Source organism: Dasypus novemcinctus, chromosome 2 (assembly GCF_030445035.2).
Source record: "Dasypus novemcinctus isolate mDasNov1 chromosome 2, mDasNov1.1.hap2, whole genome shotgun sequence".
Classification (NCBI taxonomy): Eukaryota; Metazoa; Chordata; class Mammalia; order Cingulata; family Dasypodidae; genus Dasypus; species Dasypus novemcinctus.
This window is the reverse complement of record NC_080674.1, coordinates 158,089,879-158,114,072: the sequence shown is the minus strand read 5'-3', so window position 1 is coordinate 158,114,072 and position 24,194 is coordinate 158,089,879. Positions and strand designations below refer to the sequence as shown.

Here is a 24,194-nt window from a genome sequence, read left to right as displayed (position 1 = left end):
TCATTTTTTTTAAAAAATGAGCTAGATATTTTCCTAATTTTGCAAATGTTTGAACCAAAACAAAGCAAATTAAGATGAACATCAAAAACATATGGAACTAGTGAGCAACTGTGAGAGAGACCTATACTTAAATAATTCAGAGTTGCTCACTAGAAAGGCTGGGATGCACATTTCATTTTTGTTATTTGAGTACTTACATTTATGTGAAAAATATTTGATCTGTTTAGCACTATACCTTGTAACCTTTTAGCTATTTTGACAGAATTCTCTGACTAGTAACTAATATTAGCTCTATCAATAAAATGTAAGGTCTAAGGAAACTTGCCTGTCTTTTTTCTGTCAAATTACACAAAGCCTGACACAGAGTAGGCACTCAAGAAATATCTATTGAATAAATGACTGCATCGTAAAGTATGGGTAAAGATATTTTCAAATACAAGACTAGGTGATATTCCAATGGACCAGAAGTAAAAAATCGGAGTTCTAATCTCTTTAGCTCCTTGTTCACTTGCTGAGTGGTTTTGAGCAGATTATTCAAACCTTTAAAGGACTGTTAGTTTCTCCCAACTGTAACATGATGAATTGTATTAGGGAATCTTTAAGGACTTTTTGACTTTATGGCCTGCCATAAGTCAACTAAGGGCAAACAGAGACTAGATTCTGATACATTTTCTAACCAGGTCAACCCCTCTTACCACTATACCCCAACCCTAAATAAATGAGGGGAGTGTATAAGCAGAACCTTTAATCAGGTCACTTATTTTCCCAGCAACAATCTGAGGGCTTTTTACACACACACACACACACGCCAGAAAAGAAAGAGCAGTTGTTGCCATAGTTACAAATAATCAAACAAACTTTAATAAAATGTATGTTTACAGCAAGGGGAATAACAACGATATATGGCAGGCCTCAATAATGAACGTCATACAACACAATCTTAGCTGTAAGCTCAAAAATCATTCTCAGTAATGTTTTAATTTCTTCATTAGTGAGGCCCTACTTTGCAGAACAGTGACTGTGGGAAGAGTCACATGATTACCTGCTTGTTCTTCATCAACATCCACAGGAATAACTGCCTGATTCTGAGCTGAAGTCTCATTTTCACTCTCGGCCACCACCTCTCCATCTTCTTGCACTATGTCTTCCATCTCATTCAATGCTTAAACAAAAATAAACATGAGCAGTAAAAAAACCAGACTGACAGGCAAAACTGTGACACCTCTGAGGACTGCAAAGCCCCATGTTTGTTAGACCTGCTCTAGACAAGCACCATATAAGTGTGCTTCATTGTAGAGACAGTAACAAGTGTCTGATTATTCTATAGAAAAGGAAATCCCAGATGTGAAAGGATCACTGGGTAGATTAAGCAGTGCTGTAAGATGAAAGCAGTAAGAAAGGCACAAAGCCAAGAGAAGAAAGCTTCATGTTCATCCCTAGAGATGCTACCAAGGACATTTTCTGTCTTCCTCTAAACTGTGTGCTGAAAGAGCTTTGAGAGAGACAGTGCTTGGAGGCACTTTTCTATCTCCCTCTCAGCTATCTGTTGGAACGTGGTAAGAGCTAACTACTGGGAAACCTTGTGATTGTCTTATAAGCAATGAGTCTTATAGTATCTGCCAGCTAAACAAGGGTGTACTGGGCAGGCAAGTTCAAACTGTACATTTCTTCTTCTACTTTCTAGAGGCTATGGTATCATTTTTGACTAATAGGTGGCAAAGATTATTAGCAAATATACTAAGTACATTGTTAACATTTTAGTATCATTAAAATGATTTATTTCCATCAAAGCTTTCACTACAGTTAACAGTACCCATCAGTGAATGATGTGATTTTATACTAACATTATTCTAGAAGATAAGGTCAGTGAACAATTTCAGATGCATATTCTGCAATCCGTTTATTACATATTCTTAAGATAAAACGATCACTTTCCTAAAAGGACTTTGAACAAAATAATTTTTTGGCTTTACTAGCTTTTTATAATAGTAAATTCAATGTCTCAAGTCAATATTCAAGGCACTTAATCCAGTACCGTCTTACTACCCAAGTGTCTTTGACCGATAGCAGTTTGAGTTAGGACAATACCAGTACTATCCTTCACATTTACAAGCTAGACCATAACCCAGAGAGCAGCAGAGGTCAGGTAGGTTTACCTTGTTCACTATTACATCCCCAATTCCTAGGTGCTCATAACTATTTGATGTGAAATAAAGATTTCAAGATGACAGTGGGATTTGCTTTAGTCTTAAAACATACCTAACAGTTTATTCCCCTTTCTGGTCCATTTCCCTTCCCGAATCCTTTGCCCAGCTCTAGCCTGCAATATCAACATTTCTTTCAGGGTTAAAGTGAGGAATGACTCTTGCTAACATGGGTTGATACACAGCAGGTACTCAGTAAATATTACAGCAGATGGATGATTTTATAACCAAAATCCAACAGGTCTTTATTAGCTCCTGTACTTAATTTATGGGTGGCTGTGAAGACTAAATGATTAAAATGTACATGAAAGGTGTACAACACTGTCTAGTGCATGGTTGTTGTTTCAATCCCTGGAACATCCAAAAATGGTCCCACATTAAGCTCAATCTACCTCTCCACTGGTCAGGGAGATATTGAAAGATGCTCCTTTGTCTAAATCCTGAAATTAAGTCTCAGTTAATCAGTCTCTAAGACTATCATTGTATCCAAATCCCCATGGCACCTATCTGTCCTTCTATTAATACCCTAAGGAATTTTGTGGACAAGAGGCATCACAAGCTTGGCTTTCAAACAAGCAAGCAGGTTGGAAAATTGCATTTATCTCTTCATTTGCCAACTAGCTTCCCTCAATGTGGAATGCTGACAAATTAAAATAGGGGAAGAAGGGAATGGGATAAAGTTAGAGGAATATCATCCAAAGTAAAAACCATTTCTACCAGAGCTCACAAAAGATCTGGGTTACCGTCGGCTGCGAACTGCTGCTCTCCTGGCTGCAGGTCTTGCCGAAAATCATTCTCCTCATCTGAGTCATCTGGATGATGGTGATTATTGTCATGGATGTTAGCATTGTTATTCTGGGCATTATTATCATTGTCATTGTTGGAGTTCTGGTTGCTAACAAGGGCAGAGGAAACCCCAATTCCAGTGCCTGCACTCAGACCAACTCGAGCACAGCCCTAAGGCAAGACCAAACCATGTGGTTATTAATTTGGGTTAATATAGAACCCTTCATTTTTAAACAACTCTTCATTTCATCTTTACACGATAACTAGTATTTGTATGGCATTTTGTCAAACCTTCACATACATATAAAAAATTTCATTTACGGCTTACAACACTTTTAACAACAAAAAGTATAAATACTCTTGATTTATAAATAGGAAACTGAGGTACACAATGGAAAGATATTTGCCCAACACTAAACTACCAGAAAGTGATATGGCAGGGACTTAAAAGCCAGGATTCTGACCTTGACCCTGAGCTTTCCCCACTATACTGTACTGCTTCACCAGTGGAAATGTAACTATTTAGAACTGACAAGAAAGAACATAGATTGACGCATTAGATTTTTATGACCATGAGAATAAAGAGATCAATCTGTTAAGAAATACTAAATTAACATTTTGTACAATTGGGCAACCTCAGATTTCCTAGGATATACAACTGAATAGAAAAGACAGGAGAAAAATAAACAATTTCCAAAAATAAATTCCTAATACTTGTTTATATTCTGGGTTCCTGATGACAGATTTAATCTCTTAACTACTCTGAACAATAATTTTTGACTTAGCTCAAATTTCTAGCCTTACCTTATCTTCAGTTACACAGAACTGATGCAGCTTTCTACTTACTTTTTTCTTTCCCTTTTCTGACAACCCCTTAATGCTCATTTACAAGAATGAGAAGCCCTGCATTACTACAACCTTTATGCTTTAACTGAGGCTGGCAGTAAAAAGTCCAATTATAAAAATGTAAAAGCATATTATTAAAAAAAAGTCTTACATTGTTTTTTTCCCATGAGTATCAAACAAAAATTCTTTCAAACATGACTTACCTTGGGTGGTTCACGAAACATCTGATCCAGTGAAATAAACTCCAGGCTGGGCAACAATTCAATAAACTGGCCAAAGGAGTCAAGCTTTAATGCATGACAGCGTACTAGGTTGATATCAACCAATCGAGTCCATCTTGAGTGGTCTGTCAAAGAAGTAACACTTTTGCCATTACTGAGAAATTTTGCCATAGGTCACAAAGACTCTCAAATCCTTTTTCTTTAAATAATTTTTCCCTTGCTTCAAGATCTTTAAAATTTGATGAATCTAAACTATGATGTTTTTCTTACCTAATTCCATTGTGAGAACTAGATGGCCTGAGAAACATTAAGTTGAAACCAAGTCAGCCCTGATTTAAATGTGATCCACTTAATCACCTACATGCCTATTCAACACAGGACACTGGTTAAAGAAATATGGTACTCTTATTTAATAGAACATTATGCAGCTATTTCAAAAGGAAGAGAGCTGAAAATGCTTGCTGATAATGCAAAGCTCTCCAAAATAAACTTAGTGCAAAAAACAAGCTATAGAACAGTGCATATATAGTAAGATCCTTTTGTATATAAAAACCATTTTTAAATGCTATACATGTATAGGCTGCGATATGCACAAAATAATTTGTCCAGAATAATATACAAGAAACCATTGATAGTGGTTACCTTTGAGAAGAGGAGACTTTTCATTTTGTACCTTTCTGTACTGTTTGAAATTTTTTATCAAGTGCATGTATTACTTTTATTTTTTTAAGTGTTAACAGGAGTTCTGAGTGATGGGATTATAGGCCATTTTTTGTTTTCTTCTTTATACTCTTCTGTATTTAAGAAAACAAACAAACCAAAAACCCAATAAATGTTATTTTTAAAAGTGATCTATGCCTGCTAAACCTAAAATTAATCGGTTAATGGAATAAGTTTCTCCCCAAGAACTTCTGGGTTCGGCTGGGTCAGGACAGAATTTAATTTCTGGTAGGTGAAACATGGGCCTTTCTATAATGAATGATCTCAGCAGAAGCCACAGATCCCTTAAAACGGGCCTGGAAACTGACTTTGTGAGGAGGTATAGTATTCCTCTGAGGCAACTCAAACAACAGAGGAAGAATCTGTTCTGTAGGTATTAATGAGGGAGCTTTGTTTGGGTCAAGTAAATGCCACAATAAAAATTTTTCCCACCTCTGAATTTGTTTAAAAGTGTAAAGATTTAGGTAAAAATTTAAGAAGAGGCTTTAAAGCAGCAAACAGTATTAATCTCTCAGACAGAAATAAACTCCACCCATAAGGAACAATATCAAATGCAAAAGTTGTACTTCTATTCATGAGGATGGGGCAGAAGGAAAACCTGAAACAGTCTAGGATTTCAAGTCAACAGAAAATTGCACCTTAGGTTAATGTTTAATATGTCACATAATGAAAGCTTGTAGATATATATACCTATTTTATCCTTTCAGATGATGTGCCATTTAGAAGGTAATTCAGGGAAAATGACTATAATATCCTAGATAACAATTTCTAATCTTAACTTTGTGTTCCCTACCCAAAAATGTAAACACAAAGATCAAGACACCTGTATCTATAACCTAGACAGTGCAAATTTTTAGAAAACCTCAGGATTTCAAAGATTTATCAAGCATTCTTTCAACTCAGTTATCAAAGGTTCCCAGGACTTTTAAGAACAATCCATATAAAATATCCACATTTCATCTAAGAAATGTAACAGACCAATTGTAGAAAATGATACTATTTTTTTCAGGAAGGGGGGAATGAATTATTATGTTTTACTTTGGTCACTTTTTAAAAAATCCTATAACCTCTCTTATTAAAGAGAATCATTTTCTATTTTTTTCTCCCCCATTTTAATATTAAAGTGTGAGCTTACAAAACAGTCGTGGATAATGTGTAGAATTTCTATACATCACCTTACATCATCATAGAATATTTGCTACAGATTATGGAAGAACATGATCAGACTATTACCACTAACTATGGTCTATAGCGTACCCTTGGTATATTTTCCCCATACATCCCCTATTATTAACACTATGTATTAGTATTATACATTTGTTATAGTTCATGAGAGAACACTCTCATATTTGTACAAGGCATGGGATTGTGTAGCATTCATATTATTTTGGTTATCAATAAAATATAGTCAGTATTTCTAAGACTATAGTACCTGAGATCCAACTGTATGGGTTATGTAGATGGGGGCAATTGTAAATTGCCAAATATTTGATACAGGAAAAAACCTCATTGACTGCCTTCATTCCTATATCGGTGATGATGCCAGGATTTTCTACCACATCGGCCAAACCATATTTCACCAGATCTGCATTAGCCATTCTGCCTAGAAAGAGAAATTAATTTCAAAAAGATAAATTCTTAAGTGTCATGGAGTATTTCCAATTCTTAGCATCCAGTATGATCATGCTCTATGACCATTCTGTACGATCTGCCCATCAAGAGTTTCAGGTTTGAGATTTTTTTGTTTTTTTTTTTTACGTTTTGCCTTGCTTTTTTCCATTTTTTAATCTTTTTTTCTTTTAAAGATACATAGAACACACAAAACATTACACTAAAAAATATAAGAGATTCCCAATATACCCCACTCCCCACTCCTCCCACAAAGACAACTTCTTTCATTAGTGTGGTACATCCATTCCATTTGATGAGTTAGTATGTTTTTAAGTTAATCATTCTGTAGATATGATACCTTCTTTGCAAAACAAGAATTTATATAAAAAAGTCAAGGGAAAGCTAATAGAAAAAACAAAGACATTCCCAAGTATATAGACTGTGTAGAAAAAAAAAAGGAAAGCAAAAATTCATAAAGTATAACTAAGAAATATATATTGGTTTACACTTAAGGTGAGGTTTTAGTTCTACCTTTTAAAAAGGAAAATAACATCTTAAAAAAAATGCAACATTCCCTAACATTATAAGGATTATGTTTTTGGAGTCTGGTATGGCCATCTGTATAGACAGGCAAAATGAGGACTTCAAATCCATTTCAGAGCCCATGGTATTGGTTAGTAAATATCTATTCTCTGAAAGTGTACCTTTAACTCGAACACACCCTCTCTCATTGGCCCTGGGCTTTCATTAGGAATCTACTGCCTTGTCAGAAACTAGAAGGGGTGGGTGAAAAGTTAAAAAAGATTCTCTACCCTAGATCATGCCATTAGTACTCACACCTCACCCCTTGCATCATTTCTCTCTGACCCTCACTCTCTAAGACAGTCCATTTGACTATGAGCTTTTTAAAGGAAGGGATTGTTACCTAGTAGCTAAGTTATTTCTTCAGTGTCTAGCATAATGCTGGGCATACAGGAGCTAAATAAATGTCTCTTACAGCCCCTAAAGTCAACCGGCACAAAGTACAAAGAAAACGATATGGTGAAGATGAAACCTGCACACTGCAAGGACTTTACATCTTAAACTCTGACTGTGTGTAAAAGAATCTATTAGAAGGTTTTCCAACTTACTTCCCATATAGTTTGCAGATAGCTACTGGCATTTCTTGCAGATTCTCCTTAATCCACTCTTCACAATGTAGCTAAACTATTTTCTTTAGCCTTCTGGCTAGTTCCTAGGCAAAGAGGACCCCTCCCCTGGCCTTTGGCAACATAATGAAACGGCCTTCTTTCTTAAAGATAGGAAAAATCTTGAACTGATTCTATTCCTGACTCTGTCTGCTGAAATGCTCCAGCCTAACATTATAAACCCATTTCTTGCATCTGGCCCTTCAAGACTATGGTAGTGTTGCTGCTCTCAGGATTTCCTGATTGCCACACTACCTCAAAACCTTGATAGCATCACCTGGAATTCATTTTTGATGCTTCTTTCCAGCTCACGGTTCAGCTCAAAGTAAAAGTTACCATTTACTGAATGCTTCTTGAGTGTCAGGGATTGCTATAAACAGATTACTTTTACATTAAGTCTTCATAACCACTCAAGAGAAAAGTGGGAAATGGACGTAACTCCATTTAAAAAATGATTCTTCTTATGTCATCAGTACCATAACTCATGTTAGTTATTCATCTAGCCCAGACATTTTTCTTATATTCCTAAAACACAGCATCTGCTTTTCAGCATGCCCCTTTTCCCAATTTTATAGTCACTCTTACCTTAAGTTGCTAGAGAAAAGGCAGGCTGTTTTTATTTACCTATTTTGCCAGATTTTTTCTAACAAAAACTGTCTTGTTTTACCAGGGGCCATCCCCAGTTTCTCGAGAGATGCTTCAAATCTTTAATACTGAGAAGGGAGAGACTAAGTGAAAGAGCATGAACAAGGACCTCTCATTTCTCTCTGGGTGGTCTAGTTAGAGGGGTTCTTTGGCACGGATTCTGAAACAGAATCCTAAGCAGTCCTTGGAGACAGAGCAAAGTATTTGCATGGAAGAAGCCTCGCTTCTAGAAATGGATAAACTGTAGTGAATATGAAGAAAATAGCTTATAAAAAGGCCAAAACCAAGAGATTGTTAAATATCAAAAAGACTATAAAACAAAGTTATGCTGAAAAGTAGAAGATGATGGTAGTTAAGAAGGTAAAGTGATTTTTCTGATATTGAAAATGTGTGTTGAGAGCATTAGAAACATAATATGGAAACAACAGCTGGTTATAGAAATAACTCTCAAAGGCAATCCTTTGATGAAACGAAAAATGGATTTGTCAAGTTTTTAGTTTTGGGGAAAAACAAAAATGATTACAAAAAGAATACCAATATCGGGCTAATAATTTTTAGTTACTAAACAGACATTGTAGAAGCATAGAAAATGTTAGAAAAATGTTAGGAAATTCACTAAAAAAACAAAATCTTGATGCCAAATACATAAGTTTTATATGAAATAACTATATTAGTTAACCATACAAAGCTATTTTTGGTGAAAAGTGAATGTTTTTCACAACTCCAGAGAGTTAAAGTCGTATTTACATAAAATGATTTAGTTTTTAAAAATAATCCTGCATCTGTATAAATGAAAACTGTAAAAATGAAAGTAAAAAACAAAACAAAACAAATAACTGTCATTGTGATATATATTAGGAATGAAAAGGTCAATAGTCATGCTGTTTGTCCAGGACTGCCCTGACCAGAATTAAAACCTATGTTCTTCTACAGCAGAAATTATATCCAAAGGAAAAATGCCATCTGGTGAGATAGTGAAAGTTCAAGAAAGATGTGTTATTGCAAATTATACAGGGAAGCAATAAAATCTTACAAAAATAAAAACATGTTGGTAGAAATTTTCTTGCATGTCTAATGCCATGAGGGAAAAAACTGAATAATGAATTAAAATGCACTCAGAGCAAAAGAATAAGTTCCCAGTTATAAACATTCCAGAAAATGCTAAGAACAAGCCTTTCAACAGGAATCTTTATTAAATGCATACTGACCATTATGTGCTCATACTATCTGGAAATTTCAGAACCCCCAAGCAGGTTTATTATGGAAATGGAGAGCATGGGCAAGGAAAAGGACCTCATTTGAGAGGACTATCAAAAGCTTCAAGAAGAGTAGGAGATCAAATTCAACAAATGGAACCAAGGATGACATTCTGTGAAAAAAATGAAGCAGACTGGAAAGAAACTTGGACAGTAAAATGGAGATGATATCAAATGTAGATAAAGATCTTTTGTTGGTGTACTGTTAATCACTACATTTTCTATAATATGTTCAAATCAGAGGTAATAGGAAAATCACTGACATATTTAACTTAAAAACAGTTTCTTTTTCAAGAGTGGGGGCACGTAAGCTCTTAAGTTGTCATATATTTAGGAAAATTCAGGTCTCAAAGTTGTCAAGTCCATTTCTACAGAAGGTCTAGGGAATAAAATAGGATGAGTCTTACTTTGCAGCAAAAACTCATCTACATATCCCAGGTGAAGGGTTTCAAATTGGGGGAACTCCAACTCTGCCATCTTTAGGGCAGAAAAGACACCATCTTTGGTTAAGGAAGGCTGGATCCGAACTTCATGTAACCTATGAACAAAGAAAGATACACGTCACAGCAAAATGAAAACCATTAGAATCAAAGGCTTCTCCTAATGTACAGGTTTAAAAGAAATTTATGATCTTATGTTAACCATTTTCCCCCTTTCCATTAAAGAATAAAAGAGATGTTTCCCTTAAAGTAGTATTTTACAAAGGTGGGTTTATCTTAGGTAATATGCTAAAACTACATTAAATAATAATTAAACAGTAAAAAGTTTATTTCCTTTCCAGTGCTTTCTCAGTCCTTCTAAGTCAAAGTGAGACTCAGTCTGGTGCTGGTTTTTCTTTAACAACTTCCTAACACAAGCTGCTAATAGCCCACTTTAACAAAAAGAATAGTTTCATAGTAGGTAACAACACCGTCTTGCTTAAATTTATAAAGTTTCATTTTCTTTTATTTATATTCTTAAAATACTTCTATTGATGTAAAGAGTTCTGTTTTTGAATAAATTTAAAAACAGTCAATTCAATTTAAAGAAAAGATTGCCGAAATAAAAGTAGCAGTTTGATATTGTTTATAAATTCCAAAAATAGAACCTGGATTACATTTGTAAACTGGTCTGTCCCTCTGGGCATATTAGGTTATATTGGACTCAGAGGTTTCAATTTTTACTTGATTAAATAATGATTAAGGCTTTGACTGGGCCACATCAATAGTCCCTTGGTGGGTGGGAACTCACAAAGAAAACATGGCAGAAGAGTTAGTGAGTTTTGAGCTAGAGCACGGGAAGTAAACACAAAGGAGAAGAACACAGAGGAATAGAGACTGCTCCTTAGACATGGCAGAGGCCCTGGGTAGAGAGATGAGCAGTTTACCTGATGGTTTGCAGCTGCAGAGACCAAAGCCCTGAGCAGCTGAGCCTATACAGAAAGAAGCCCTGGGAAGAGGAACCCGGGAAGAGGAACCTGGGAAGAGGAACCCAGGAAGCCTTGCAGACGTCAGCCACCATCTTGCTCCAACACATGGCAAAAGACTTCGGTGAGGGAAGTAACTTACACTTTATGGCCTGGTTAACTGTAAGTTTCTACCCCAAATACCCTTTATAAAAACCAACCAATTTCTGGTATTTTGCATCACCATTCCTTTGACTAAAACACTCATTTAAAACACTGATTTCTAAATATCAAATATTATTACTGACCAATAAAAACAATTCATAAAAGCATCCAAAGATTTAGAATAAGGTTCCTGAAGAGGGCCCCAAACACCAGCGCTTCAGTGCTGCACTTTCAGAATAGTCAACTGCTTTTCTCTGACATAAGGCTACTCCTTTCCAGAGCTTGCTGAGTCTGAAGAGTGGCTCAGTTTGCTACCAGTTATAACACAGAGATTATCATTAAATGATATCCAACGGTTATTTAAAACGTAAATAATATCCAACTGCTATTTAAACAACATATTTGTATTTTAAATTACAAGGCATGATTAAACTTCATAAACATATACATACATATATTTCCCAAAATTTTTGTGAGAGGAAAAACACATAATTCTAAGACAAAAGAGACAATATGAAAAGGAAACATACCTACGGGCAGCAGTGATGATGAGGTAACCAAGATCTACTTCAAGAGCATTTTTGCAAGCTCCCAAAACAATAGTGTGCAAATTTCTAAAACCACCTGGATAAAGGGGAAAAGGAACAGAATCAAGAAGAATTTTCTTTTGTCCAAAGCATTTTTAGTAGAAGTGCATAGTTTTTATGTTGGTTATCTGTTTAAAAGCAAATCTAAGCTCTGTTTTTTTCATTAAAATTAATACCTTAAGATGAATTATAATTACTAGTCATCTCCTAAGGAGAGGAAATCAGAGAGTCATTCTGAAAATGCATTCTGAAGACATCTGAAAATTACTCCAAAAGATTTACACTATTAAATAAGGACTTTCACAAAACCAGAAGCTCATGGGGAAATTCCAAAGAAGGGAACCTGTCATTTACCGCCCAAATTTTGAACTTATATCATATGAAACAAGACCAGCACTACTACTTTAATTTCAAATGATTTCCTTTAATGTTTTCATTTTTATACACACACCAAAAAAGTACATAGATAATTAATATAGAGCTCAATGAATTTTCACAAAAGGTTAATTTTGGCTGTTCTGAATACACATATATAAAACCACAGTTTACATACTTTTGTGTCTGGCTTCTTTCATTAAACATCTCATTTATGAGATTCATCCATATTGTTGCAAGTGTTATACTTTATTCTCACTGCTGCATAGTATTCTACTGTATAAATATGCCACGTTTAATTATCCACTCCATCACTGGTAGGCATGTGCAATGTTTCCATTTGAGGGCTATTACGAACAGTGCTGCTATGAATATGTCTTTTGGTGAACATATTTATACATTTCTGTTGGGATTAAAGCTAGGAATCTAACTGTTGATATGTGTATGGTCAACTTCAGTAGATACTATTGAACAGTGTTCCAAAGTGGTTTTGTCAATTTACACTCTCACCAGCAATGCAGAAAAGTCCTTATTGCTCCATATCCTAGTCAACATTATTGTCTTTTTCCTATCAATTTTGTGATTATGTAAAGTGCACCCTGAGGTTTTAATTTGCATCTACTTAATGATTCATGAAAGTTATTGTTTTTCTTATTCATCGGTCATTTGGATGTCCTCCTCATGAAGTGCCCATTCCAAGTGTTTGCCCATTTTCTACCAGGTAGTATGGCAGTTTGAAGCTTATAGCCCTCTGAAAATCTTGTTCTTAAAGCTAATCCATTCCTGTGCATGTAAACCTATTGTGGATGGGGCTTCATGATAGATTAAGGGACCTTCCTTTTGATTAGATCACTTTAGTAGGACATGACACAGAGTGAATCAATTCTCTGATTGGAGTCTTATAAACAGAGGAATAAAAAGTCACAGATACCAAAACAAAGCTTCAGAGACAAAAAGGAACCCACTAAGCAGAAAATGCCACAAGAGAAAGAAGCTGAAAGCAATGCAGCCCAGAGAAGGCAGGGTTGCCATTGTGCCCTGTCACATGGCAAGAGTCCAGGAGTGCTGGCAACCAAGCTTTGGGGAGAGAGCTTTGCCTGATGCCTTGATTTGGACATTCTCAGCCTCTGAACTGTAAGCTTGTAAGCTAATAAATCCCACTGTAGATGCCAACTCATTTCTGGCATACTACTTTGATAACATACAGCAAACTAAAACAGGTAGTCTGTCTTTTTCTTTTTAATTTTAGGAATTCTTTATATATTCTGGGTACAAGTCCTTTATTTGACTGCAAATAGTTTCTCCCACTCTATAGCCTGGCTTCACTCTTCTTCATGACTTTTGAGATACAGAAAGTCTTAATTTCAATTAGTCCAGCTTATTATTTGTCTTCTTTATGGTATATGCTTTTTGGAGTGCTATTAAAAAATCTTCATCCAGCCCAAGGCGAAGAAGACATCTTCCTTGGTTTTATTCTAAAGGTGCTATTCTGTATTTCTCCCATTTGGCTCTATAGCATACCTGGAACTAATTTTTTGTGTGAGCTATGCTGACCCTTTAAAATGTAAGTTAGTGCTACCCTCAAACACTGATTAAAGAAGAAAAGTGTATTTCTCTTTTAGGACCTTTATATATCAATGCTTAGCTTTCAGCACTTCTCTCCAGGCCTTCTTTCAGTGAATGGTCACAGTGTGGGCTTCTTTTTCTTTCTCACTTTTATTCTATTAGTCATACTCATGGCAAAGAAATAATGCTGTTGGTTTGAGAAAGCTTGTGCCATTCCCTTGGCTCAACATAATCATAAACAAGTGAACTCATACCAGACTGATTAACTGACAAAATGTGTAAACATATAGTGCTTACTCTTCATAATATTTTAATAGTATTGCATGATAATATATATGTCTTAACAATGCCATGGCATTTGATGCTTTCCAATTTGTATTTTAGAAAAACCCCAAGTTAGACTTTTAGTTTTCAACTATTACTTATCTATGTAGCTAAATCCCTCTGTATTTTTGTTGCAATGAAGATGCTTAACATGGAGCATATTCTGTTATATATTGTTATTTATCTGTAGTGAAGGGATCTATAAAGTGAAATATTTTTTTCCTTTAAAAGCCATCACCTGAAGGATGGACCTAATATTTAAATGTTATAATTGGAATCATTTTATATACTATAAAGTACTTTAAAAAATTTCAGATATGAACATTATAATGCCTGAGTTCTTTTTAAGGCTTAGGGTATCCAAGTCATAGAACACCTCTTAACCCAAAGGATGATATAATATTGTAAATAATAGGATGTCTTGTTAAATAAATAGTAAGTAGTCTTATCCCTCTTATGAATAGTAAGTAGTATGATTTATCCCTTTAGTGTTTATTTTGAGAAGGTTTAACAATATAATTAAAATAAATAAATAGCAGACTATGCTCATGATTATTTTCCATCACATACACCAGAGAGAGAGTGCAACTATTGATGAGCATTTTCTTTTTAAAAGACACATAAGAGAAGCTTAATAAAAGCTAATTAAAGAAGTGTTATAAAAGCTTAATAAAGTTTTTTAAATTTTAAAAAATATTTACTAACCAAAGAAAGAGCAATACCTGATCTCCAGCTGTCTTCAACTACATGTTGGATAAGACCTCCAAGGAAAGGAACTCGAACCATTTCTAAATGTTCTAAGTTTCGAGCAGAGGCTAAGCCTGTCACTAAAGGGACGTATTTCAAAGAATTTGTGGGTCCTGGAAAAACAACATCATCATCATCTCAATAAATTGCCTTAAAGATGTATTTCAAACCAATGTCTGAAATGAGTAACATAAATTCTATACCTTAAATTGACTACCAATATGTTGGCTCTTTGCAATTTATAATTCTTATTGCAAATGAAAGTTATTAGTCTGTTAACTTTATATAAACAAGGATTTTTCAATAACACTGGGAAGGTAATTAGGATTTTTTTTTTAATTCCTAAAGTCTCAGTATTTTTAAGCTCAAAATAATCAAGGGGAAAAGCAAAGTTGAGAACATGAGTCTTCACTCAATTTAACAACTCAGTCATTTAAGTATCTATTTATGTAGCCAGTGTTGTATTAAGATGCTATGGAAGATGACATGATATATAAAGTATGGTCCTATCCATCAAAGAGCTTGCAATTCATATGGAAATAACACAAACATGAATAATTATAACTGGACAGTAAGGTCCCATAAATACACAAATAAGATCTGCTATATTTCAGAAGAAAGTAAGGAAAAAAAGAGAAAGGGAGAGAGAAAAGATAAGTTGGAAAAAGTAGAACTAAAACGAGGTATACAAGTAAAGGAGGAAGGATGTGAACAAGTAAAAAGGATGAAGGAAGTACTGATCTCAGGACGAGGAAGCAATGACCGAGATGAAAGCTGGTGTGGTTGTGCAGAGGACAGTGAATAGGAAAACCTCACTATGATGGAAGGTAACTACAGCAAGAGGAATTCTAGTTATTATGAACTTTGCAAGCTAACCAGGGTAGTTCTGACTTGAAGCTCTAGGGCTGAAGGCTTCCAGCAGAAGAGCACTTATAATAAAAGCAGTGCTTATTTACATTTACATGTAGGAAGGATTAGGAGATGAGAGACAAAGAAAGCAGCCAGAAATACCAGGAGTGAAGTTTAAAATGCCAATGAGAAATAAGGAGAGATATTCTGACTTTTTTTTCCTAAGTATCAAATACAACTCATGTTTCTAATAAATAACTTTAAAACAAAAAGTTCATTTATCTACACAAGGTAAGTTACAAAACATAATTAGTAACAGCATAATATAACTTCTTAGAAAGGTGGCTATGAATTTTGCTTTAGGATATTTTTAGGATAGCATATGTATAATTCCACCATAACCGTGTATCATTACCTGCACAGTTCCTCATGACGAAAGTTCGTAAGCTGATACAAAGAAAGTCTTTAAATGGTTGTGGCTTGGTGAGTCTTACCCACTTCATATAAAGGTGCCTTAGCATTGGGATACAAGGAATTTCAGGAACATTCACCCCTAAAACATACATATATAAAAAAAGAACAAACAAGAACATCATTAAAAGACTTGTTCACTGTACAAGTAAAGAGCCTATTTTTCAAATTGACAATTTATTCTTTGTGGAGATTTTTACCTTCACAAATGATCTGATTAAAGTCTATCAAGTTCGGCTTATTCAAAAGAGCCTTTTAAAGAACAATTTAAAAAAACAGAGACTACCTTGTTATTTATTTACTTTTTAGAAGACATAAGAAAATAGAATTTTAGAAGTATTTCTACATTCTATATATGTAAGTCTCCCTCATAATCTTTCAACATCTCCAGGCTATATCTTCCCAGAGAATGGAAAATGAAATAAGTTACTGAGAGCAGAATTCTGAAGATGTGGAGAGAATACATAAATCGTCGATTTGACTACCAGTGCCCATTGCTCCACCAGTGGAAAACTAAATTTTTCAAGAGAAAGGCTCATTGGCCTTTGTGGTTTCTAGAAGATATCCAGAGGTCAAGCTTGGAAAGTTGTTTCTGGTCATTTATTTTAATATTTCAAATTGATAAAGGCATTTTATGCCTCTAATCCACTAGTGGCTTAACTCTAAGAATGCTACCCAGAGAGGAACATGTCTGGAAGGTAGAGTGGGGGAAAACATCAGCAGATGTAGAAGTAAAAAGGCAGATAACTTGTAATGGAAAGAAGCAGTTAGAAGAATCTAAACAGTATATCCTAGAAAAAAGATCAAGAAGACTTTGGAGATCTATGGAGACCCCAAAGATCCAGGATGATGGCATTTAACAGACAGAAACTGACAAAACCAGTTTAATGCAACTTTTAAACTTGAGTCATTAAAAGCCCTAATAGCAAGAGCAACTAGAAAAGGCTAAATTGGAGTACTTTAATGGTTGGTTCTTTAAAAGTTACACTGTTAGCTCCTACTCTAACTTAAAAGGATTACTCCTTAACCTGTTTCTCTCCCAAAACATAGTCAACTTTAGCACTGAACTATGCACACACATTCTTTGGCAACAAATGGGAAGCAAAATTGGGGATAAAAACAAAGTATGAAAAGCAAAGAAAATGAGGCAGACTGAGAAGCATGGTGCAGAATTCACAAACGTTTAGTATCTACCACGGACAGATTAGGAAACATTAGGTAGCAAGGGTAAGCAGGCAGAGATGATTTATACCCTATCTCCAATGTCCATTTTACCTCAAACTCATTCTATAAACAAAGGCCACAATTGTCAACCCCAGACCCCATGTTTATTAATTTGGGTCACCTTTGAATCACCAGCACATAGTACGTGTTTAACTGTTGAAAGAATCAAATGAATTAATGTGTTTTAACAAAATTTACCAAGTAAATATATGCAATAGGCTGTAATAGGCATTGCAGAAAATATAAAATATAAACGACAGTCCCTGACTTTGAGGACTTGATATTACAGAATCCCTTTATTCTCTAAAAACTCAGTTTTAAACTAGATATACAAGTTCCTAATCATCTAATCAGAAACATTCCTTCATCTTACGCATTAAGGGCTGCTAAAGGCCTCTTTCATAAGACCTAATTTTTATATTCCCTGCTACTACAACACCGGATGCCCTCACCATCTGATTCATGCAAGTTTCAGAAATCTCCAATTCTTCAGGACCTTCCCCGATACCTGGAATAATGCCTGGAACATAGCAGATACCAAATATCCATATTCTGAATGAAACAATTTTAAGTAAATAAATATTAAAGGTCATATTGTTACAGGAGTTCCCCCAAATTTCTTTTGTCAGTCTAAGCTAGAAGATGACAAATTAAATTTAAGAAAATATCTGTCTTTTCTTATTTACCTAGGCTGAAATTACTGGGTATGATTTCAAAGACTGTTTAGACATAGGAAACATACTGTGACCACTGCAAATAAAAGCCTTTCGAAAAAGACCATCCCATCCTCATTTCTTAGGGAAGAAAATAAGGAACAGAGTTTTTTCCATCGGCTCCAGAATGAAGAACATAGGGACATTTTTTGCTTAGAGAAGCTAAACTAACAATAAAATTATAAAGAAGTCACTACCTAAACATGACTATTAAAATCTGAATTAAAAAAATACTATAGTTCCTTTCAATCGCCACAGTAGGTACCATATTGGACAGTACAAATATATAACATTTTCATCACTACAAACAGTTGTACTGCAGAGTCCTCTTCTTAAAGGAAAAAATAAGACCAAAATGTGAGTTATCAGAGAACAAGGGCAGGATTTTTGCTCATTAAAAACAAGCAAGCAAACAAAAAAAAACCCCTTTCAAAACAACTTAAACTGTTTTCAAACGGGAGAGATTATGAAGGCTTATTATTTCTTTCATGGGCTCTTAACTGGGAAATCTAAATTTGTATAGAAGTGTCACAAGCATTTCTTCAGGCATCAATCAAAAAAGACTTTTTTAAAATTCCATTTATGCCCTTTCAGTGACTACTCAGTATGTGGCATTTCAAGGAGTCACAAGTGACCCAAGAAACATGTACTCACCCACTAAATGTAAAGTTTGAATTTTGGCTCCTATAGGAATTTTCAGTTTATTTTCAGGAGGAATTGGAAAAGCTCCATTACGATTACGAAACTTCCCCAAAATATGAACATGCGGCATATATGTCCAAATGGATTCTACCAACTCCAAATGAGAAGTCTCCACACCCTAGAAAATAATGCCAAAGCAAGCATAAAAAAGGCATTTAATTTAGCACCCACAGCTGCTATTTCTGTATCATAAGACGCTAAGTGTGCAATGGAATTTAAAAGTTTATTATGGATGAAATTTGCATGGAAGTGAACATGTTTTATCATTTCTTTGGTCTATTATTTCCATCACTTGCCATCAAAAGGTTCAAACAGGTGCACTCACCACTAAATTTGGGCATGCTTGCAAAGCTTCTAGGACTCCAGGAATGCTAAAGGCTTCATGGCCCCGTACCCTTCGCCTCTCAAGGTATCTAGGGTGAAGGCCATACAGCTGTTCAACATCTGGCATCTTCTTTAACAATGTTAGAAAACTGGAATCTGTGAAGCCTGAGAAGTTCAACAGAAAATACATTCCTTTGGTAACAGAGGATATGTGTCAGAAACTCCATTTACTCTGAGTTAATAATTTATAGCTGAGGCTTTATATTATTGTTTTTAAGGCACAGAATCCTGTCTTTGACTAAGGACAACACACTTTTACCCCAGATGACTTGGAGCTATCTGATTGGTTGGTAGGAAGGGACTACCCCACCTGATCTCCTGATCTACTTCCCCCCACCAACTCCCCCCCACCAAAGGGGTGTTTAGGTCTGCAAGGAAAGAAATGAATAAGACACAATCCTCACCTTCAGGAAGCTCACGGTTCTGATTAATTCCTCTCTCAAATTAGTTCTCTTATTCCACCTATTTCCTAATAATAACTCTATCCTATGTTTAACTATTACTCCCCTGGCCATTTTAGACAAATTTCTCTTTAGAAGTAAACAGATGAAGTTAGTTAAAAAAAACAAGAGTGATCCACATGGAGAGGATGCTGAGCTAACAGGAAGCTAGTTATGTGGGAGACCAGTTGTGCTCAGCAGAAGGATTCAGTAAGATGAGAATGGAGAAAAGCTGGTTACTTCCACAGTTGAAGCTGCTGGTTAGATAAGAAGGAAGACAAGTTTTATACAGATGATAATTTATCACTGGGCCTTTCTTTTCCTTTTTTTAATGGAGGGTGTTAGAAAGCCAAATGCCTACTCACTAATGACAAAAATATTAACTGTCAAGAATAAAAATGAAGCTCCAAAACGACTGTTTCACATAACTAAAGTTTTCTAAAATTGTTCTATTTATATAGGGCTAGTCTGGATAATACATTAATTTTAGAATCACAAAACTGAAGAGAGTAAGGAGGGACCTTAGAGAATACTTGGTCTTTCTAATTATAATAATAGCTCTTATGACCATTTTTATAGTAACCATTATGACTGAGCCACTCAACGTTCTAAGCAGTTTGTTTTCTAATTTATTCTCTCAACACAATGATCACCTGATTTACAAATGCAAAAACTGAACTTCAGAGAATCTAAGAGCAAACAAGTAAAAAAGTTGGAATTCAAAATCAATTCTCACCATTGTCAATGTTCATACTCTTTTGTCATACACTACATTGCCTCTTACCATATATTGGGGACAGTTCTGCCATTTTAAAGAGATGATGCAAGAATCAAAAGACACCATGCTTATAAACTGTAAAGTACTATATAAAAACCCAGTTGGCATTATTATAAGGATTCAGGTTTTGAATAGGCCACGATGGCATCAGAGAGATCTTACTCTAGGCTAGAGACTGCTCCTGCTCTCTTTTATATTCCTTGCAGACACGGGAAGCCCTGGGCTCACAGGTATGTATCACAGTCAGCCAATAAATTCTTCTCTAATTTGATATGGGGCAGAGATTTTAATGCTAAATTTCTGGCACATGGGAGCAGTGCTACCCTGCCTTTTTATAAAATGAATTAACCCCACATCCAGAATTCCTGCTAGCCTAACATCTACTTAAGCAAATATAATAAAAGGAACAAGACAATCATTTTCACAGTGCACACTTTTTTTCTTTCCTGCTAGAAATGATTATTCTGATGTAAGATGAATACTTTTCCCTTGGGATGGTTTTTTAAAGTATATGAAGACAACTGTGGTTTGTCTCCTACCAAGCTACATTATTGCCTCAGGTCTTTGCAATATTCTTCACAAGAAGGTATATAGTTGATGACTATTCAGGTCAACTGATAAGAGTTGTCAATGGACTGAAGAACCTCTTGAAAGGATATAGCACCCCAAAGTGTACAATATTCCAGTACTGAAGAGGTAGTCTGACATCTGCAGAATGAAACAAGACTACAATCTCCTCAGCCCTTTATTTCAATTAAAGTTTTTCCTAAGGCTTATCATATTTTCAGAGTCTCATGATCTGACAAGGCAGAAGAAAGGATGGTTAGAAAAGGCAGACTCAAACTTGCTGAACAGTGAGTAAAGGGCACTAATTAATGGATTAGTGTCAAATGAAAGGAAGCCACAATTGGCCTTTAATTCTGAATCTTCCCTTCTAGGTGTGCTCACTTAGCTGAAGCCACCATCTATCTTTTCCAATGGCCTCTTCAATTGAGGTCAATTTATTGTTAGGCTCCTGAATTCTTCACTTGCAAGGCCAGTACCTTATTTATTTATTTGAGAATCTCCAGGACCAAGTAGATGCCTCCTGTTAACAGAAGTTCTGGAAGACTGGAAATGCAATTTCTATGGTCAACTAAAGTAGCTTACAAAAATAGCTAAACATTTGTTTAACCAGAGATTGCAGTTAAGTGGGGGGAAAACTATGATGAACAATTCACCAAGTCATCTCATCACAGAAAAAAGGACACTTTAACATGATACACATATATATAGTTAAAAGCAAAGGCGCAGTAAGTGTTCTCCGAACATGTATTTGTGGAACAGGGTGATGTATACCCTTAAGGAGCAGGAAACAAAAAAAGTAGACCATTAAAGGGCTCAGGCAAAATGCATTTTACTAACCTATACATTTTGTTATACTTCGGATAAAACCCTGCCTATGTATATGGTGACATACAGTGCCTTCCTTAAGACAACAGGGAAGATTTGATGGGAATATTATTATTACTTCCCAGTAGTTTCCATTACCTTAGATGCTAAATTTACTTACCACTTGGCATGTATTCCCACCACCGTCCTGCACAGAGATCCACAACCCTCACAACTCTCAGATATAGCGTCACTGCTTCCTTTAGCTTTCGGGAAAGACATTCCATACACATAATATCCTGCAGAGGGAGGTACCTTTGTGAGAGAAAGAAACTCATAATTATCAAGTGGTAAAAACTTTCACTCGCCAACAGGTTATTTTATTCTTACCACCATTCTCCTATCCTCAAATGAAGTACGACTAAGGTATAGAATAGAAAATGCAGTTCTTAGTTACATATTATTATACGCATAGGTAATACAACTTTTTACTAACAACAGGTCAGTAAGTATACAAGGTCCAAACAAAACCAAATAAGAGCTTTCTCCAAGGGTATTTGATAAAATCTGCCTTTTTCTTTTAAGTTTTCATGAACAAAGAAAATCTCAAATATAGGGTAAGACTGTGGAACAGACATCTGCACATCGATGTTCATAGCAGCATTATTCACGATGGCGAAAAGGTAGAAACAACCCAGGTATCCCATAAACTGATGAGTGGATAAACAAATTGTAGAATATACACGATGGAATATTATGCAGCAGTAGGAAGAAATGAAGTCGTGAAACATATGACAACATGGATGAACCCAGAGGACATTATGTTGAGTGAACCAAGCCAGACACAAAAGGACACATTCTATATGACTGCCCTATTAAGAACTAAATATATTAAGTGAAATATAAATAGATTATGTGAAATATGAATACTGGTAGAACTGCATAGATAAGAACATTTTTCTTTGAAGTTGAACAAGGAAATATAAGTTAATACTATACAATGTTACTATCAGACCAAAAAAAAACATAATACTAAGCAAAGGAGACCAGACACAGAGTACTATATATTGTATGATTCCATTTATATAAAAAGTAAATATAAATCAATCTATAAAGATGAAATGAGATTAGTCGTTATGTAGGTCTGAGGAAGGAATGCAAAGGGGTGTGGAGTCTTTCTTCTAGGAGTAATAAAATTGCTCTAAAATTTACGATGAATGTCCAACATTATGAATATACTAAAAGCCATTGATTATACACTTTGGACAGAAGAGCCAGAAATAGCAGCTTTGTACAGTAGGGGAAGACAGATTGAGAGGTAAGGAGTTTTCTTGTTTGTCTGCTTTTTGTTTATTATTAATGAAATAATGAAAATGTTCTAATAGTGATTGAAGTGATGAATGCACAAATATGTGATCATATCAAATATCAGTGATGGTACATTTCAATTGTATTAATGGCATGCTTTAATATATATCAATAAAATTGATTTGTTTAAAAAAATTTATTAAAAAAATTTTTTTAATTATGTGACTTGCATCATTTAAAAAAAAGGAGAGAGAGAGGATAAGGAAGGAAAGTCACAAATCTAGGGAAGAAGGAGAGAGTGCAGGTTTGTCAACAACTTGGTCAAATACCTAAAATTTATGCTACTTCTAAAAGAAAATTTCATGTTATCCTGGTAGAATATTTCCCTGCTCTACTTTTCTACTTCTGGCCTCTCTTCCTTCTCCTTTTAAAACTATTTAAATGAAGAGAATAAAATTAAATCAAGTTTCCTACCACAAAAGCATTACTGCTAATCATAACCATAATGTACAGTCTCCATAATTTAGATATAAACAGGATATTTTGGAGAGTAGTTGTAGCTCACTGGTTGAGTGCCTGCTTCCCATGTATGAGGTCCCAGGTTTTATATATATGGTGGTGAGTGAATGGGGACGGAAGATACTTTTTCAAAAACTATGACACATTTTAAAAGCAATACAAATACTGAATTTGTTTTCTAAATCAAGTTTTGCCACTATATCATTTGTTGCCCCAAATCACTGCTATCCAAAGTATTTACCTTACAGTTAAACTCCCTTTAAATACAAAATGATGAGTAATCACAAAATTAAGATTAATGTACAAGACGTATCATATTTGTCCTAAGAAAAGGAATTATCACTTTTCTTCACACATATAGTCAGAAGAGCTGGAGTTCAAAAGGAAGATCAAATACGTTTTAAAAAAGATGCAATTATCATGGCATGTGTAGCAGTTTAGGTATGTTCTAAAGAAGGCCACAGTTTCTCTTGTGAAAAACAAGCTAAGTAGTTACTACAGGATCAGATAAAAGCTTGAGAAGCCTAAATATAAAACAAAACTTAATATTTTTATTTTTAGAATAAACATCTCTGAGTTCAAGAACTTCGCTTATTTTACAGCTCATACATTCAGCCCTGTTGTCAATATTTTTAACTTCTTAATCTGTAAATATACATTACTTTTTAAAAATTCAAAACATTTTTATGGAGCCCAGGTATGGAAATTTCTCCTAGGAAAATAATCTAAAATAATGAAAAATCCATATGCTGATGGATATGGACCTATATAAGAGAAAAACTGTGTAACATATAGCACGGAAAAGGTAAGT

General features: G+C 35.0%; 1 protein-coding gene across 8 annotated transcripts in view; it reads right to left on the bottom strand.

Moving 5' to 3' along the window:
* Positions 1-24,194, bottom strand: part of FBXO38 (F-box protein 38) — a 50,166-nt gene that overhangs the window by 15,523 nt on the left and 10,449 nt on the right. For all 8 annotated transcript variants that reach the window (XM_071210609.1, XM_004460679.3, XM_004460676.3 and 5 more), the window contains exons 3-13: positions 21,738-21,871; positions 18,909-19,072; positions 18,536-18,701; positions 15,889-16,026; positions 14,600-14,737; positions 11,556-11,649; positions 9,884-10,014; positions 6,210-6,380; positions 4,040-4,182; positions 2,948-3,161; positions 1,043-1,162 (exon numbers count right to left, since the gene is read on the bottom strand). In XM_071210609.1, the coding sequence (XP_071066710.1) occupies positions 1,043-1,162; positions 2,948-3,161; positions 4,040-4,182; positions 6,210-6,380; positions 9,884-10,014; positions 11,556-11,649; positions 14,600-14,737; positions 15,889-16,026; positions 18,536-18,701; positions 18,909-19,072; positions 21,738-21,871 (1,613 nt within the window). The remainder of the gene's footprint in view (positions 1-1,042; positions 1,163-2,947; positions 3,162-4,039; positions 4,183-6,209; positions 6,381-9,883; positions 10,015-11,555; positions 11,650-14,599; positions 14,738-15,888; positions 16,027-18,535; positions 18,702-18,908; positions 19,073-21,737; positions 21,872-24,194) is intronic.